The sequence below is a fragment of the Trachemys scripta genome, unplaced genomic scaffold (genome assembly GCF_013100865.1).
Source record: "Trachemys scripta elegans isolate TJP31775 unplaced genomic scaffold, CAS_Tse_1.0 scaffold_28, whole genome shotgun sequence".
Lineage (NCBI taxonomy): Eukaryota > Metazoa > Chordata > Testudines > Emydidae > Trachemys > Trachemys scripta.
This window is the reverse complement of record NW_023260513.1, coordinates 2,697,026-2,714,238: the sequence shown is the minus strand read 5'-3', so window position 1 is coordinate 2,714,238 and position 17,213 is coordinate 2,697,026. Positions and strand designations below refer to the sequence as shown.

General features: G+C 44.9%; 1 protein-coding gene across 1 annotated transcript; it reads right to left on the bottom strand.

Annotated features, from left to right (window-relative positions):
* Positions 1-674: 674 nt before the first annotated feature.
* On the bottom strand, positions 675-16,855 carry LOC117870397 (C-type lectin domain family 2 member D-like). The gene is made up of 6 exons (XM_034757531.1): positions 16,606-16,855; positions 7,859-7,933; positions 3,697-3,789; positions 3,252-3,427; positions 1,729-1,832; positions 675-1,151 (listed from the first exon to the last, which is right to left on the bottom strand). The coding sequence occupies exons 1-6, from the start codon at positions 16,853-16,855 to the stop codon at positions 1,001-1,003; spliced, it is 849 nt and encodes a 282-aa protein (XP_034613422.1). The 3' UTR covers positions 675-1,000.
* Positions 16,856-17,213: the final 358 nt, after the last annotated feature.

Below are 17,213 nucleotides of genomic sequence, written 5' to 3'. Positions count from 1 at the left end.
CAGTCGACAACCTCCAAAAACTAGTAAACTTGGCATTATAAACAGCTGTCGGAACGGGTAATGGCTGCGCGCGACGAGAAAAATGAGGTCGTTGCCACTTTGTAGTGTAGTGAAGCATACGCTTGTGCCCGCAACGCATAGGCTATAGCTGTAATGTACGAGAGAAGAGCGACAAGTTAAAATGCGAGTTCAACGACGTTTCTCTTTTCTTTATTCATTCGTTTTCCAGCAATAGTGTGAACATTTTTGGGGGGGCGCTGCTTTTTGGCACCCGCAAATCTTGGCGCCCTAGGCGGCCGCCTAGTTCACCTAGTGGTTACACTGGCCCTGATGATAAGGCACTTTTCTGAGGCTAGGTCTATACTACCCGCCTGAATCGGCGGGTAGAAATCGACCTCTCGGGGATCGATTTATCGCGTCCCGTTGGGATGTGACAATCGATCCCCGAATCGGCGCTCTTACTCCACCAGCGGAGGTGGGAGTAAGCGCCGCCGACAGAAAGCCGCAGAAGTCGATTTTGCCGCCGTCCTCACAACGGGGTAAGTCGGCTGCGATACGTCGAATTCAGCTACGCTATTCACGTAGCTGAATTTGCGTATCTTAAATCGACTCCCCCCTGTAGTGTAGATGTACCCTGAGTCATGGCAGGCTCTTTGCAGACTCAAGCTCTGTTCGTATTAGAACAGTTCTCTTCGAAACCACAAAGGCTAGAAACTTACACTTAAAAAAAAAAAAAAAAGCGGGGATTCTGCAGAATCTGAGTTCGTTATGAAGGTCACAGAATTATATCAAGGGGATCCCAACGTTCACCTTTTCTAAAAACAAAAAGGGTTTAAAACCCAGCGTGGTAACGGAGTAATCTTACAGGAGGTTAGTGTTTGTCACTGGGATTTCTGCAGGCATCTGCGCAAAGCCATGGCTGCAGAGGTAGGATGCCCCCTAAAAATGACCATTGTGCAAGTTCTGCGATCACTGAAGAGTTTGCAGCGGTTCCTTAAGCTTAGACAGTGTCCCCTCTGGCGGCGCTTGGCTTCCTTCTAGTGCAATCGTCTGGCCGGCTGCAGATGAAACCTCTTTCCGAGTAGCATCTGGAGCTGCTGACACCAATGTCATCCAGGAAAGCGCACTGCCCTTCCCCTCTCACTGGAAACCTGCAACAGGCAGGAAGGAGGACTGTAAATGAAACCAACAGGCATTCCCTAGTCCATACAGAGAAGCCGCCGGGTCTGTGGCTCAGGAGATCTGCTTTTTAATCCTGGCTCTGTTGCTCTGACAAGGTTGTTTCCCCTTTTATTCTTTGTCTTGTCTGTATAGACTGAGTTTGATAGAAGCCACGGGACCTGCTGCTCTGTGAAAGGAGACTGCGGTTCCGTTTGATTTGGAAGGACTTTGCTGACGGCCTACAGGGGGAGCTGGCCGAAGGGATTTGAAGAGGCCAGCTGGGGGATGCCAGCTTGGGCCCTGTCCAACTTACAGCTGGACTTCAATGCCCTGGAAGGGGACTGAACTTTTGGGCAACCAGCCTGGAGGGCTAGGCCATGGGAAACCCATGTGGGCAACCCAACAGGAGGAGGTGACCAAGGGGAAGGCCCAGCCACCCTGCACCCAGCCACATGGGGGCACCAGCTGCTGAGTTGTTTTTGTGGATGTGGGTTCTGTTCCTGCTAATGACCCAAGCCCAAGGGATTATTACAGTTCTCTGTACCCCAGAGAGAGAAAAGGACGCACATGTTGTTGAATTCGGTTCCATTGGGCCATTTCCAGGGCTGGTTCAGCTCCTTCCATAGGCCAATCCAGTGGTGAGGGGGCCCTTTATAGCGCAGCATGAAATCCTACAGAAAGCAAAGAAAAATATCTGCCATGTTCCTCACTCTCCGGCCTCAATTACCCTCCGCCTTTGATTCCCCAGGAGCTGCTCTCCCCCTTAGAAGCATATGCTTTGGTATCCACTTCTTAACTCTGATGCGTGTCCTCAAAGTTACCCTCTTGCCCCAAATTTAGCAGGAGAAATTTCATAGGTTCATAGAGTTTGGGCCAGAAGGGACCCTTCTACCTTCCAGTCTGATCTTCTGTCTAACACAGCCTTCACGTTTCACCAGTTCCTCCCGCTATTGAGCCCAAGAACTGGTGTTTGGCTAACGCAGATCTTCCAGCCAGACACCCCGTCTGGATTCAAAGCCCTCAAGAGACGGAGAACCTATTGCGATACACAGGCCTGAACTGAAGTCAGAACTGCAGCTTCTATGGGCGTGTACTATCCTTTTCTAGGGTTCCTAGCCCCCTTGGGGGGAGGGATAGCTCAGTGGTTTGAGCATTGGCCTGCTAAACCCACAGTTGTGAGTTCAATCCTTGAGAGGGCCACTTAAGGATCTGGGGAAAAATAGGTACTTGGTCCTGCTAGTGAAGGCAGGGGGCTGGACTCAATGACTTTCAGGGTCCCTTCCAGTTTTATGAGATAGGTATATCTCCATAGATTATATTTCTCCATAGTGGGCTGTGGGAGAACTTGTTCATCTGTCCCACAGGATTTGACCAGAAGTATTTGGGGCGGTTTTAGCCCGTGAACACGTCCAGCTGAGCCATTTTCAGTCTGCAAGTTCCCTGTGGCCAGACTCTTAAAGGTCAAAAAGCTTCAGTTTTTTGAATCTCAACCTCTACCGCAGGAGTAGTCAATACGCGGACTGCGGGCCCATCCAAACTACCAGACGCTTTTGAATGTATTCCAGAAATCTTTTAAATGATGATTATTATTTTCTCTGGAGTCTGGCCCTTGACCTTGACCAAGCAATGTGGACCCTGACAAAAGATAATTGACTACCCCTACTCTACTGTCACTAAAGAATGATTGCTAACGCCCCCTACTGTCTGAGCCTCCCGTCACTTCCCCATTACTGCGAAAATGTAAATTGATGGTTTAAAAAAAATGCTTAAAAATAAACATTGATATTATCTGTCAAAATAAAAATGGAGTTCGGCCGAGCCTAGAACTAAGTCAGGGCAGTTGCTTTAAATTATGCCGCTGGCTTAGTATCCCTGGGTGACCTCATACCCACGATGCATTGGGGTTAGCGGAGCTCTTGCTTCGTGGGGACTATGCCACCTGCGCCAGCAGAGATTCCCCGAACGCTGGCCGTTCAGGGCCGGCATCTCCTCGCTTTGCACCTCCTGAGCGGCGCGGGTCAGTGGCTCGCACTGAAGAATTGTCTGGAACTCTCAGCTGTGTTTGCAACGCGCAAGCGTCTCTCCCTCACCAGGTCCTGCGGGGAGTCAATCACAGCCAGGGAGGCGCTGAGTGAAGAGCATTTGCTTTGACTGGATGTCCAGTTCCCTTCCATCTTGGAGAAGAAGTAGCATTTGCCTCGGTTTCCGATCCAGTCATCCGGGCACGCGGCGTCAATGGGGGGCGGGCAAGCTTGGGGGGCTCTCACTGAAAATAAGCAAGTAGCGCTGTGGTGAGAGATCGTCCTGCTCCTGGAGCTGGTGTCTGAATGTGGGTCCCTGCCAGAGAAGGGACTCAAACACCCGACTAAGACACACACCCTACATCCCCCTCAACCTCTGCCTGACCCCCAGGTTCCCCAACCCCTGTCCCACTCCTCTCCTGGGGAGGCCCAGTGCCCAGCCTGTACTGTGGCCACGAAAGGAGTGACTGAGAATTAGCCCCTGAGATCAGGGGCGTCAGGGCTCTGCACTCACCGGCCAGTGCAATTATAACGGAGACCAGCACTGCGATGATGACACCCAGAGCAATTGGAATCTTCTGATCTCGAATGCACTGTAGGCTGAGAGCTGAAAAAGAACAACATTGAAGGAGATTGTCACAAGCAGCCAACGTAGCAGCCGTAGGGTGAGAACTGCAATGACTGGTAATTGCCTCTTGGCCAGGGCCGGCTCTAGGCACCAGCAAACCAAGCACGTGCTTGGGGCGGCACATTTTCAGGGGCAGCATTCCAGCCACCTTTTTTTTTTTTTTTTTTGGCAAAAACCTAGAGCCGGCCCTGGCAGCAGCAGCGCGTCGTGCGCGGGGGGCGCCCTATGGCCGCTGCGGTTCGCGCCGTGGGGGAGCAGCGCCTGCACCTTGTGGCTGGGCCGGGCAGGCTCCGAGCGGGGGACATTCAGGCTGGGGGCTGCTCCGCGGGGCACATGGAGCCGCCTGCAGGTGGTTCAGGGTGGCTGCCCCCGGCGCCGCAGCGGGGCTGGGCGAAGCAGCTCGAGCTGCCCAAGGGCTGCGGCAAGGTGGCCAGAGGCAGCAGCGGGGCCATAGAGGGCGGAGCGCTGCCATGCGGGGCCCACATCCCGCTCTCCGGGCTCCGCTCCCTCTGGGGCTACCCTGCCCCGGCTCCTCAGCCCCCTGCCGGGGCGATCCCCTGGCTCTGCCCTCCCAGGTCCCGGCTGGTCCTGGAGGCGGGAGCCCTGGCTGGAGGGACCCTGGGCTGAGGCGCGGCCCGGGAGCCCCGCTGCTTACCCCGACCCTGCCAGCGCCGGACCGGCTGGAGGTGAGGGGGGAGCAGGCGGAGTCAGCACTGGTGGGGGGAGCCCAGGGCTGGGGCGGCAGAGGGTGTGGGGGGTTGAGAGCCCAGGGTTGGGGTGGGGGCAGCCAAAAATTATTTTGCTTGGGGTGGCAAAAAACCTAGAGCCGGCCCTGCTCTAGGCAGGAGAGGCTAAATCTAGCTCTGTATATTTCACCACCTCTCCTGCACAGACTGACTGGTCTCGTGTTCCAATGCTACTGCTATAAACACCCTGCTTATCTTTTAGGGCCACATGCTAAGGGTGGGTGAATCATCAACAACTCATTTTGCAAACAATTTTGAAGTTACTTTCATTTTGGAAGAGTTTGAAAACCCACTTTTTTTTTTCCAATGAAAGAAATAATTTTTTCCCCTTTTTAGAAAATTATTGAAAAAAAGGAGAACTGGGTTTTTGGTACACTCACAGCCCCCCGCCCCCCTCCAGTTTTTTAGATAATGGTTTTAATTAAAAAAATGCAAAAATTTGAAAATGAAAGCACAACGAATGAGGAATTTGGATAACTTTTTGTGAAAATATGTATTTATTTTTAAAAGGCCACTTTTCAATGAAAAAACTTTCCTTCAGCTCTACTAACCATCTTTGGAAGACTAGAGACTTTGGGGCCATACGGCGGTTGATGGGGAGAATGGTTTTTATGATCATCACTAAGTTAGTTGAGAGCTACCGGGCAGCCCAGGATTTATCTTAGAAGAGCAGAATGCTCAAAATCTGGAATTTCCGTTCCAGGAGAAATTCTGGTATTTAAAAACAATCATCCCGATTAGAGATGAAAAGTCAATATCAACATTTCCCATGTTTTCTTTTGATAATATTGAAATATCATATAATGTTTTAATATTAGGTATAATATCAAATTAATATATTATATAATTCATATTGAAATGATTATAATATAAAAGCCAAAACAAAAAATAGAATGATAAAGGCAAAACAAAGCATTTTCAAACTTTCACATCACGTTTTGTCAAAATGGAGAGAGTTTTGTGAAATGTGTTGATTTCAATGAAACAGCATTTTCCGACATAGGCTTTTCCACTGAAAAATTCTGACCAGCTCTGTTATAGAGGGTATAAAGCCACCATAGGGACAAGATTTTCAATCGCTCAGCTCCCGTTTAGACACATAATGAATTAGCCAATTTTTCAAAGGCATCCACAGTTGGATCATGTATGAGGATTGAATCTGGGACTTTTAGATTTAAAAGCAGGAGCAGCCACCCTTCCTGTCTAATTGCTCAAGTCCAGGACTTTTAAAAATGACTAGTTATTTGGGGAACCTCAATTTTTGGACATCCAACTTGGAGACCTCTTGAAGTGGCCTGTTGTGTGTGTATTTTTTAGCACTTTCTGATAATCAAGACCTTCTACAGGGTTTCAGCTATGCCAAACCCGGGGAAAAATTCCATCCAAACTTTTTCTCAAAGGAAAATCGAAGGCTTGGGGGTTTGACCAAAATGAAAATTTTCACACACACTTTGTCTGCTTTACTTGGGGCGGGGAATGGGGAGGGGGGATAGTTGGAAAACTGGAAACAAAGTTTTGAGTTTTGGGCCCAAAATGTTTGGGGTTTGGTCAACAATTTTCAGTTTTTGATGTAAAGTCAAAATTTTCAGCTGGAATCTTAATGACAATTATTTTTTTTGTTCACATTGAATTTTTCTGCAGGGGGAGAGGGGGAAGACCAGCATTTTCCAGCCAGCTGTAGTCTTAAGTGGAGCATCCAGTAGACACCCAAGATCCTTAGTCTTTTTGGAAATCTTGGCCCAAATTCCTTAGTATTTCTGGGGTCTTAATCCTGCCAGTTCTCCATAGAGATTTTCAGGGTAGAAAAATCCCCTGAATTCTTAGTCATCATAAAGAAATTAGTTCCTTCTTAGTATATCTTAGTATATATTAACGAAGCAAATAAAAGTGCAAAACCTCAATTTATTATCTCCTTTCCGAGGCATGTTATAAATGTTTGTGAAATCTCATATTTAAGCCAGTGAGGGCCAATATGGATGGTGCATTGTCCTCAGATTCAAGAGATGTGGGTTTTGTTCCTGACTCTGCTAATGACCTGTGTGGTCAAAATCACTTCCTTTCTCGGTCTTTGCTTTCCTCCCCATCCTGTATCTGTTTATTTAGATTACAAGTTCTGTGGGTTAGGGACTGTGTGTCTGTGCAGCTCCCGGCACAACAGGGCCCTGATCTCAGCTGGGGCAGGGACTGTCTCTTGCTGTGTGTCTGTGCAGTGCCTGGCACAATGGAGCTCAACTGAGGTTGCTACTGTAATCCACAGAATTATTTACTTGTGTCTGTTATCCTATCTTCCACCACTCTCAGGACAGGGAGCATGTGGACAATCACCTCTCCACTTACCATGATGCAAAAGAGATTGTCCATTCATACAACCAAGTACCTTCCCTTCTGCTCCATGCAGGGCCTAACACCTTGTGAGATGTCCAAGCACCCATCCTGCTCCCTCCATGTCTACAGAGCTGTTTTGAATACAACCATCATTGCTTCTCTCCCTTCCAAGTCTCCAAGTGACTGGCTTTCCACATACCTGGCATCTCCACCCCACACAGACGGTGCCAGTCCACACTTTGCCAGGTTAGGAGACTCCAAGGGCCAGGAGAGGTGAAATTAGAGAGGGTTTATATCCCTTCCAAAATCTTTATCATTAATTGAGATAACTGTTGATATTCTTGTTATCCATATAAACATCCATTCCCTCCTTGAATCCTTTCTAGTCTTTGACCTCAATAACTTCCTGCGGCAGTGAGTTCCCCAGTTTAATCACACATTGTCTGAAAAAGTATTTCCTCTGATCAGTCTTGAATTTGCCACCTTTTAATTTCACTGAACATCCCCTTGTTGTACTAGCAGACAGGGAGAACAGACACTCCCGATTTGCCTTCTCTATCCCATCTCTTGTTTGATAGCCTTTTATCCTGTCCCCTCTTATCAGTCTCCTCTCTAACAACCCTAATCTTTTCAGTTACTCTTCATGGGAGGCTTTTCCCAGGCCCTTCACCCTTGCTGAACCAGTCTGGTTCTCCCATATTCATTTTTGAGAGGGGCTGATGGGTACTGCACACAGTTTTCTGGATTGACAGCCTTTTACTACCCCAGTTCTTCAGTTGTCCATAAAGCCTTCCAGGGTAGAAATGATCTGACTCACTAATGTAAAAAAACAAGCATGAAACAAACATACTAAACCCTTTTCAGTCCTTTAGCTCATCAAAAAGGGCATCAACTCCCCCCCGCCCTTTTTGGTCCCTCTACAAATCACATCACCAGGTCGCTCTGAAACCTCTCTTAACCAAGACAAAAATATTTACCAGGATCTCTAGTTGCTTGTGGCCTCTCTTCCTTCATCTTGTTGCCAATCAGCCGCGGGACTGTTGTCTCTCCACCTACCAGGAAGACAAGGGCAGTTATTTTAATTGTGCACTTTCCCTTTAAATCCATCAGGAATGGGCCGTGTGATAGACCTAATGCAACTTGCATTGCCCCATCCGAACCCTCTCCCTGGGTTGTTTTAAATGCATGTATTGCCATGCGATCCCCATAGTCATTGCTTCCCCTGGCCTTAATAGCCTCCAACGCCTGACAGTCCCCACACCGCTGGCATAGATTTTTAAGGCCAGCAGGGACTATTAGACCATCCGATCTGGTGTTGGAGAAAAACAGAGTTTTTACTATTTGTTTAGGTACAGTAAGTCAGATGCTTTATTAACTTTTACAATTGCGCAGAGGGAGAGAGCTAAGCAGGTCTTTTAACAGGTAAACAATTACGGCAAGCATTTATACTTTTTGTTACAGACAATAATGAGCAACAGTTGCATTTTGTTTATACATAGGTCATTCTGATATTTTGTTTTGCTTACTAATGTAGACTCTTAGTCTACATTCCATATTATCTACACAAGGTCGCAGCAACTTTTCACACAGTTCTTTTTTACTTGCTTCACACATTTTTTGCTTCTACAAATCTCGCGTTATTAGGGTTACAGTTAGCCTAACTCTTGCTAACGAACTGTCATGCATTGCATCCCCTTCCTGTCAGTTCTTTTTCTGCTTCTACAACCCCCCCTTTTGTACTACTAGTACAACAAACATTTTTAAATTTTTATTTGCATTAAATTTCGGAATTCAGATTTTATATTAGATGCTTTAACTTTAGGGGTTTTGATTGGATGTAATGACAATGCATGATGAGCATGGACATGAAAGGTATTACTATTATTACGTCCTTTACAACAACAATAACATACTCCTGCACAACACAAGCAATAACATTTTTATAGCAATAATATGATGGGGTTGTTGTACAATTTTAGTTATATAACACAATACATTATACTTAGTACATAAGGTGGATACTCTATAAGCTGTCTGAAAGGCATACTTTTTAACTTGATACATATTTTGAAGCATGTGAATTTGCTTTTGTACTTTAGAGATTTTTTGAACTTTTGGTAACAGTGAAAGCAAATTTTGAAATCGATTAGGTACTAAACTAGTTCAATTAAAGGGTATTTGGAACTTAAGGACTACTTGCAAAATTTTATTTGCAGGCCAGTAAATAATATGATTGCCTGCAGTGGTAATGAGATTAAAATGTATGTCTTGCAATGTGGTGGCTTTAACATACACACAGCTATCATTAGCTTAAAAAAATAAGTGTCTTGTCAGGGTAGTTTTTTGTTTTTTACTCTTTTAGCAAACGTAGTCATGAAGAGTAACAACTTTTTTTGGCTTTAGTTTACGGATACACTGAAGCTGTGGGGGTTGTAACGGCCAAAATGTCCATTGACTTTTTAACTTTATTTAAATGTTAGATGTAATTTTAGGAGCACTGACTAAAAATCGATTGGGCATACCAGGAGGTTTAATTTCTTAGATGTTTCGGTGAATTACTTAATTTTACATGCATTTTTTTATGGACTTGGCAGGATTCGGTATGTGGGAGCGCTCACCCCCTGAACCGGTCCATATGCTTGGAAGGAGCACTGAGAACGTTTGCACTTTCACTTAGAAAGTCTCTAAGTATGTCTCTATGGCCACAGATCAGATGGTGCTCCTGATGTGTCTGTAAGGGCAGTGAGCCAAGCCTGGTGCTCTAGATCATTCCGAATGGCCATTAGCTGGTCATTCAGGAAATTTTGAATTTTTGAACATGCTAGATTTTACTGCAATACTTTTTTAGCTTTAGTGCTATTTAATACTATTTTTGTTAGCAACTTTTGGGTCATTGAACTAAGGGCGGAAATAACATGTAACTTACTAACTTTAGCCTGTACTTGGGTTAGTTGTGCTCCAGAAACAAGGCCAATGGCTTTTTTTAGTTGCTTTAATTTTTTATTATGTTTTTGGTTTTTAAAAATATTTTAAACTGCTGCTGCATTATTGGCCTCATTTTAAAGGGATTTGGTCAAGTTTTTTTTTTTTTAGAGGAAATAACTTAAGCTTTTTGTTGTGCTAATTTAATGGCAGCTTTTTGTGAGCAATTATAAATTTTGGGGGTTTACTGGTAGTGATATTATATACTTTTATTTTTACTGATTCATTTAATTGTTTGCTTATATGGGATATTTTGAACTTTAAAAATATATTTTTTTAAACAATATTTAAATAAATCACTAAAGTGTGAAGGCTTTAGTCATTGGTTTTATCAAATATATGGCATTGTCTGTATTTGGATGTGTTACAGGGGTAATAGTGTAATGGAGGAGATGGCAGGGGCAATGGCAACAAGGTGCTTTTGGTACTTATTATTTAAAATCTAATTAGGGAGGGCAATACATGCTGAAGGACTTATCCAAAACACAGGGCGCAGCCTGTAGAATAAACCTCAACATTTAATTAATACTACGTTTTCAAGCATGGGTCCCACAAGGTTTTTTTTGCTAGTGTATAATTTTTTGTTTTTTTACTAGGGTCAGTTTTTAATGTCTTTTGTAGTTAGGAATTTTTGGACTTTGTGGTTTCAGTGAAGTAAGTGTTTTTTTTTTTTTTTTTTTTTTTTTGAAACAGTGTGGTTTAGCATCATACAGGGGAGAGGTTACTAGCACATGACTCTGTAATGGTTTTGCTTTTTTTAGAAAAATCCAGAGGCACAGTAGGTTTGTCAGTGGACAAGGCAGAGGTTACTAGCACTTTACTTTGTTTTTTTTTTTTTTTTTTTTGCTGTCTAGAAGACACAGCAGAGCTAGAAGGAGAAATAGGCTTATCAGTCGGAGAGTCTTCCCGAGGTGGAGGGGTCTTTTTACAGTGAGAAGCATGGGTCCAGGCAGGTAGTCCTTGGCACTTCACAGTGGTGGTGGTGGTTAACAGGACTTGGAAAGGGCCTTTCCAGTGTGGAGCCAAAGCAGTCTTTCGTTGATGGACTTTACGTAGACTCAGTCTCCTTGTTTCAATGAATGGCAGGGCTGCTAGGGTCTTTGGGTAGCACTTTTTTTATCTGTGAGAAAAGAAACCTAACACATTTCATTAATGCCTGGCAGTGTTTTGCAGATTTTATAGTTGCTTGGGCACATTTAGGCCCCCCTGTTCTTGGCTATTAGCCAAGTCTTAGCTGTGGGCAGTGTCCTTGGCTGGTGCCAGCATCTTATCTTTGGACTGAGCTTGCTAGCTATTTTTCCTCAGTTAACTCGTTCTGTTCTTTTTCCTTCTCCCCTTCTTGGCTTCTTTTAACCTACAAAGGAAACTTCCACTTTTCACTCATACACCCTTTCCCAACAATGAACACATACACATTGCTATTATACAGTACATTAGTCTGATTATTCAATGTATGCCATGTACACCCTTCCAGTAAAAGAACTTTATTACAGAGCTTTGGAGCAACAAACCAGGACAAGCACACCCACTTTTGAGGAGTCCACTCGGTACAACCTCAGGTGTCCAATAGCTTTCCTCGCTCCCCAGCCCTCTGGCTAGAAATCTGAAGTAGCCAGAAGGATCCCATGGGCAATATGGGGAGTGGGTTAACTTTTCATGTCCTTGCTTTTAAAGACTGTTGGTATGCAAATTTTAACAACAATTTTTTTCAATTAAAAAAAATCTGCCCAATGAAGTTTTTTTTTTTTACTTAAGCAACTGGATTAGACTTTAGTATATCACATTTTTTTGATTTATTTAAACACTTTTTGTATTTTAAGTTGAATAAAAACAAGTATTTGCTTTTTGATTTAACTCTTTTATTTAATTTTGAACTAGACTGTCTTATGAAAATATTAAACTCAACAATTTTGGCTACAAGACAAACACCACAAGACAGGACAAAGAACACAAAAATAATTTTTATTGTACTAGTAAATGCATGGTACATTGAATGCTGTTCAGCTGGCATCCGTTTTTTTTTATGATCTGAAAGACAAAAGAACAGAGGTCTACCCCTTCTGGGCAGTCACTTATTGCTTAAAATATTTTTTTTATATACACACATACTTTTGTTGATTTTAGACAAAACAGAGGAATTACTTTATATTTTTTTGTATTTGTTTTATAGGCAGCCCAGGTTTTAGTGGCTTTTATTTTATTAGTTAGAAAATTGCATTAATACAGATGCTTTCTGGCTTGCTTTCAGATCTAAAGCTATCCACAGCTTAAAGATTTTTACTTTAAAAGGGTCACAATTAACTTTTTTAGACTTTTGATTGCTTTTTGCTTTTAAACACTCAGTGATTTGAAAGAGACAACACAACCTATATTGGTAGGTTTGCATTTTTTTTACTTTTGCTACAATATACACTGCACATGTTCTGGGGAAAATGCACATTCTATCTACAATTTAATTTTTACAACACTAGCCACATCAATTTCTACACAAGGTGTAACTGGTTTTTTTGTGCTTACAAAATCTTTATGCACTTTTAGTAAAGTGACAGCTCGACCACACAGAGCCAGGGGCACTGTCCTTCTCTCTCTTTTTACCAGATCTTTTATCTGCTATTTTGTTACTCAAAAACAAATTCAAATTTTTATTTTTTTTTGAACACTGGGTAAAGGCTATTTATTTAACATATAATTTAAAAGGCTATCCTTAGAGGGTTTTACTAGAGACCTACTTATTTGCCTGCTGACACTTTAACAGAGAATTACACAGAGAACAGAGGGAATTATGGCCTAATAAGATCCTATTACAGGAATTTCTACTAATACTGACCACTACAGGGGACGGGACAGAAGGATCCCAATTCAGCTTTAGAGCTTCATCGCACGCGATGGCTTCCACTCTGAGGAATTACGAATGAGAGGCTCAGTTCCATCCACACACTTAACGCCTAAATGTATAAGACAGAAATTTATTAACCGGAGTCGCCAGTAACTGTCACTAAAACATCGGGTCCACCTAGCTGAGAGCCAATAACAGCCAGACAGGGATAAGGAAGAGTTGCTTTATTCAGCAGAAGAAAGGAGAGCCTTGCACTTTGGTACAAAGACTCTGTCTTACACACATTTTACTATTTTAATTATTATTTTGGGGATTTGAAATCCCCATGCTTATAATTACTTACTTTTTTTTTTTTACTATGCTTTTAAAGTTTCTAACTTGTTCTTTAATTTTTTTATTTATTGCCTGCCCGCTTGGGCCCGATTTTGCTTTTTTCGCTGAACCGTCCCTTCCATGGGCACCGGCTTTTTCACTACCAATTTAGATAGGAGGGTGAGCTTCTCAACTAGCCCTTACTCTTTTTGGTCTTTTTTTTTAAACATTGTTACTTACAAGGCTACTCGAGTTCTTTTTTGTGAGGCTTGCCACTTGGGCAAAACGCATGACTCATTGGCATTTAACTATTTAATTTTTTTGTGTGGCAAACACACTGCTCTTACAGCATATGCAAACACAAATGGTTAAATTTTGACAAGTCCCTGAAGGACCGGTACTTGCTTAGCCAGTGCTTCCTTTTCTGCCTGGAAGTCCTGTCTCAAGGCTTGCAACTTGCCCTGGGCGTAGGTTTGAGTTGCTGCCTGGTTCATGATTTATGCTCTTAATTGCTCAATTTTAGTTATGAAGTACACAACTTTTTTTTTTTCCAACTTCTCTATTGCCCAGTCCTGCTACGACTGGGGTAGATCCACCTGACACCTTTCCCGGTCAACCGGGGTGGAAAGAGGAATGCTAAATCCCTCTCCGGTTCTCAGACTTAGTGCGGCTGAGAGTAGGCACACTTTCATACTCACACACGTACGTCCAGACTGGCTATGTCTGTGTATAACGTTCAGAGAAGGTGCTGTGCAATCTCTAACTTGCTTCCTCTCTTGGGAGGGCAGTTTTTTTACACCCTGAGGTGTAGCCTGTGGCTTCTTCAGCGTCCCCAAACCACGCCGGCTTCAGGGTCGCAAAGGCAGACTGTTGGATCTCACTGGACAGTTAAGCTTTGCAAATGTAATTTCAGCACTGTAACTTGTACTGCCTTTGGTTTGACTATGTCTATATTTTTTTACAGTTAGCTGGGGCCGAAAGCAGGTTTTTTTTGTACTTAGCCTGGTCTGTATTGATTTTTGACCTTGAACGCAGATTAACTTTCTCTTTATCTCTGGACCAAGCTGAATTTCAAATTAACTTGTTCTTTTTTTTAACAGACAAATTGCTCCCATTGTGTGTCAGAGGCTTTTTGGTGATTAAAAACTCCTCTGAGATGTATGATTTTATTTAGATTGAAGGTACCTTCTAGTGGGCATTGTTTAGATGAATTTTCACGCGTGTAATGATTCTAATTTTCTAAATACTTGCAGGTTTTAGTACTATAATGTACGTACATGAAATAAGCTGGGGTACCCTTAGTGGGTGAGAGGGAATCCTTAGACTGTCCCTCACCCATTTTCCAATCACACACACAGGGAGGAGGATGCCCTGTCCGTGCTAGCGGCACATAAACTAATGATCTTTCCTTACAGGGTAGTCACACAGGAGAGACTAACGAGGATGGCCACGACCCTCCTACACTTCCCTTCAGCAAAGAGCGTCGGCTAGTCTCAGAGAGACGGTGCCGCTTACTCTGTTACATCTAGTGAGATGATCAGACTGTCAGTGGCTCACACAGAGAGGAAAAGGGGGAGGGAAGATGGGTTCACACACTCCTAGACCCAGGTAGCCTCCTTGCCGGACGATGCCAGGCCGAGTTAGCCCACCGTGGGTCAGATCTCCTAAAAGATCCTCTAGTTACCGGGCTTGCGTTAGAGTAGTTCTGGTCACGAGCCAAAAGACTTCGCAGAGTACGCTGGGTGTCTTCCGGTAACACTCAATTCACACTGGTGTACACACACACACACACACACACACACACACACACACACACACACACACACACACACACACACACACACACACACACACACACACACACACACNCACACACACACACACACACACACACACACACACACACACACACACACACACACACACACCAAGGCCTTATTCCAGGTACTATTCCTAAGTACCTCCAGGTACTATTCTCAAGTACCTCGATGCATCACTTGAGGCGGTAAAAACCCCTCCTGAGGCGGTAACCACCCCTCAACACAGGTGCAAACCCTATGCACCTAGCATATGCATACAGGGGGCGGCAAACAATTCCCCTATTACGCCGCTCAGCATTTGACCTTGCTGCACAGTCAATAAGTTCGGATGGCGTGAGCCCAACAGGGACAGACGGCCCCACGGACAGTCCTCCTCCGACACCCCAATAGAGATTTCAAAAGGTCTCCTAACTCTATTGTGGCGCCATGGGGTTCGAAGGGGAACGATCCGTAGCAGCTGCCGGTGCCTCTGCAGGCGTTGCCATCCCGGACGAGCCCCCAAATTGTCGGAGAAAAACAGAGTTCTTACTATTTGTTTAGGTACAGCAAGTCAGATGCTTTATTAACTTTTACAATTGCGCAGAGGGAGAGAGCTAAGCAGGTCTCTCAACAGGTAAACAATTACAGCAAGCATTTATACCTTTTGTTACAGACAATAATGAGCAACAGTTGCATTTTGTTTATACATAGGTCATTCTGATATTTTGTTTTGCTTACTAATGTAGACTCTTAGTCTACATTCCATATTACCTACACAAGGTCGCAGCAACTTTTCACACAGTTCTTTTTTACTTGCTTCACACATTTTTTGCTTCTACAAATCTCGCGTTATTAAGGTTACAGTTAGCCTAACTCTTGCTAACAAACTGTCATGCATTGCATCCCTTTCCTGTCAGTTCTTTTTCTGCTTCTACACTGGCCTCCTGTATAGTCCAGATTATTTCACCCAGTTGCCCCTGTACTGAGCCCCATAGCTTGTCTTTGACTCAAGCATCTTCCAGGATGGTGTCTGGTCTGGATTTGAAGACATCAAGAGAAGCCACTGCTTCCCTGGGTCCTTTGTTCCAATAGCTTATCCTCCTCACTGCTCCACATTTGCACCTTATTTCTTCCAATTGGGATTTGTCTGGCCTCAGCTTCCAGCCGTTGGTGTTGCTTATGCCTTTCTGCCCTTCGATACCTGGTCTTTTCTCCCCACGAAGGTACTCGTACACTGGGATCAAGTCACCTCTTGATCTTTTTAATAAGCTAAACCGACGGCGTTCTCGACGTCTCTCTGTTTTCTCCAGCCCTTGAGTCACATTTATGGTCCTCTGCTGCGCAATTCCCTCCCATTTCTCCACATCGGTTTTACAACACGGACAGCCAATCTGGGTGTGGGATTCCAGTAGCGCTCTCACCAAGGAACCTCGCAGAGGTCAAATCACCGCACCACTCGCTGTTCCCCTGCCCGGAGTCCGAGCATCACAGCCGACGTAGCGTCACACTGAGAGCTTGCGCTGCGTTGCTTTGTCCACCGTGACCCCCTGCCCCCCGCCTCCAGGCTGAGATAACAGCCTAGCCTTTTCCTAAGCCTGGGCCAGGAGCATGGAGTGTACTGGCAAAGCGTGTGTCACCTCCCCCTCCAGCAATTGGGCCACCCAGAGGATAACAGTTTACTACTGCTGCCAGATAAGGGTAAAGCTAAAGTGGGCTGCGCTTCTCCCACCACATTCTCAAACTCCACAGGCTTCTTTTAAGTATCTGAGCCATGTGATCTCCTCTGGAGACGTACCCGTCATGTAGCGGTTACCACGTATTTCCCTTCCCACGGCGGCTATGGGGGTGGGGGGGCTGTTCAGCGGTGTCAGTGCGACTTTCCCCCTTAAACAGGCACCTGGGAATGAAGATCGTTCAGGTCTGTGTCCCTTACTCAAGCCCTTAGCACCTCTTGCTGCTACAAATTCTATTGATCTAGGCTCCTGTGGCTGTAATATTTGAGCACCTCCTTTGCCCCCATTGCAAATGTATCTTGGTTTGAGCATTGGCCTGCTAAACCCAGGGTTGTGAATAGCTAGTTGTGTTACAGTATAACCTAGAGGCTGCAGCTGAGATCAGGGCCCCGTGGTGCCGGGCGCTGCACAGACACACAGGGAGAGACAGTCCCTGCCCCAGCTGAGATCAGAGCCCTGTTGTGCCAGGCGCTGCACAGACACACAGAGAGAGACAGTCCCTGCCCCAGCTGAGATCAGGGCCCCGTTGTGCCGGGCGCTGCACAGACACACAGGGAGAGACAGTCCCTGCCCCAGCTGAGATCACGGCTCTGTTGTGCCGGGCGCTGCACAGACACACAGGGAGAGACAGTCCCTGCCCCAGCTGAGATCAGGGCCCCGTTGTGCCAGG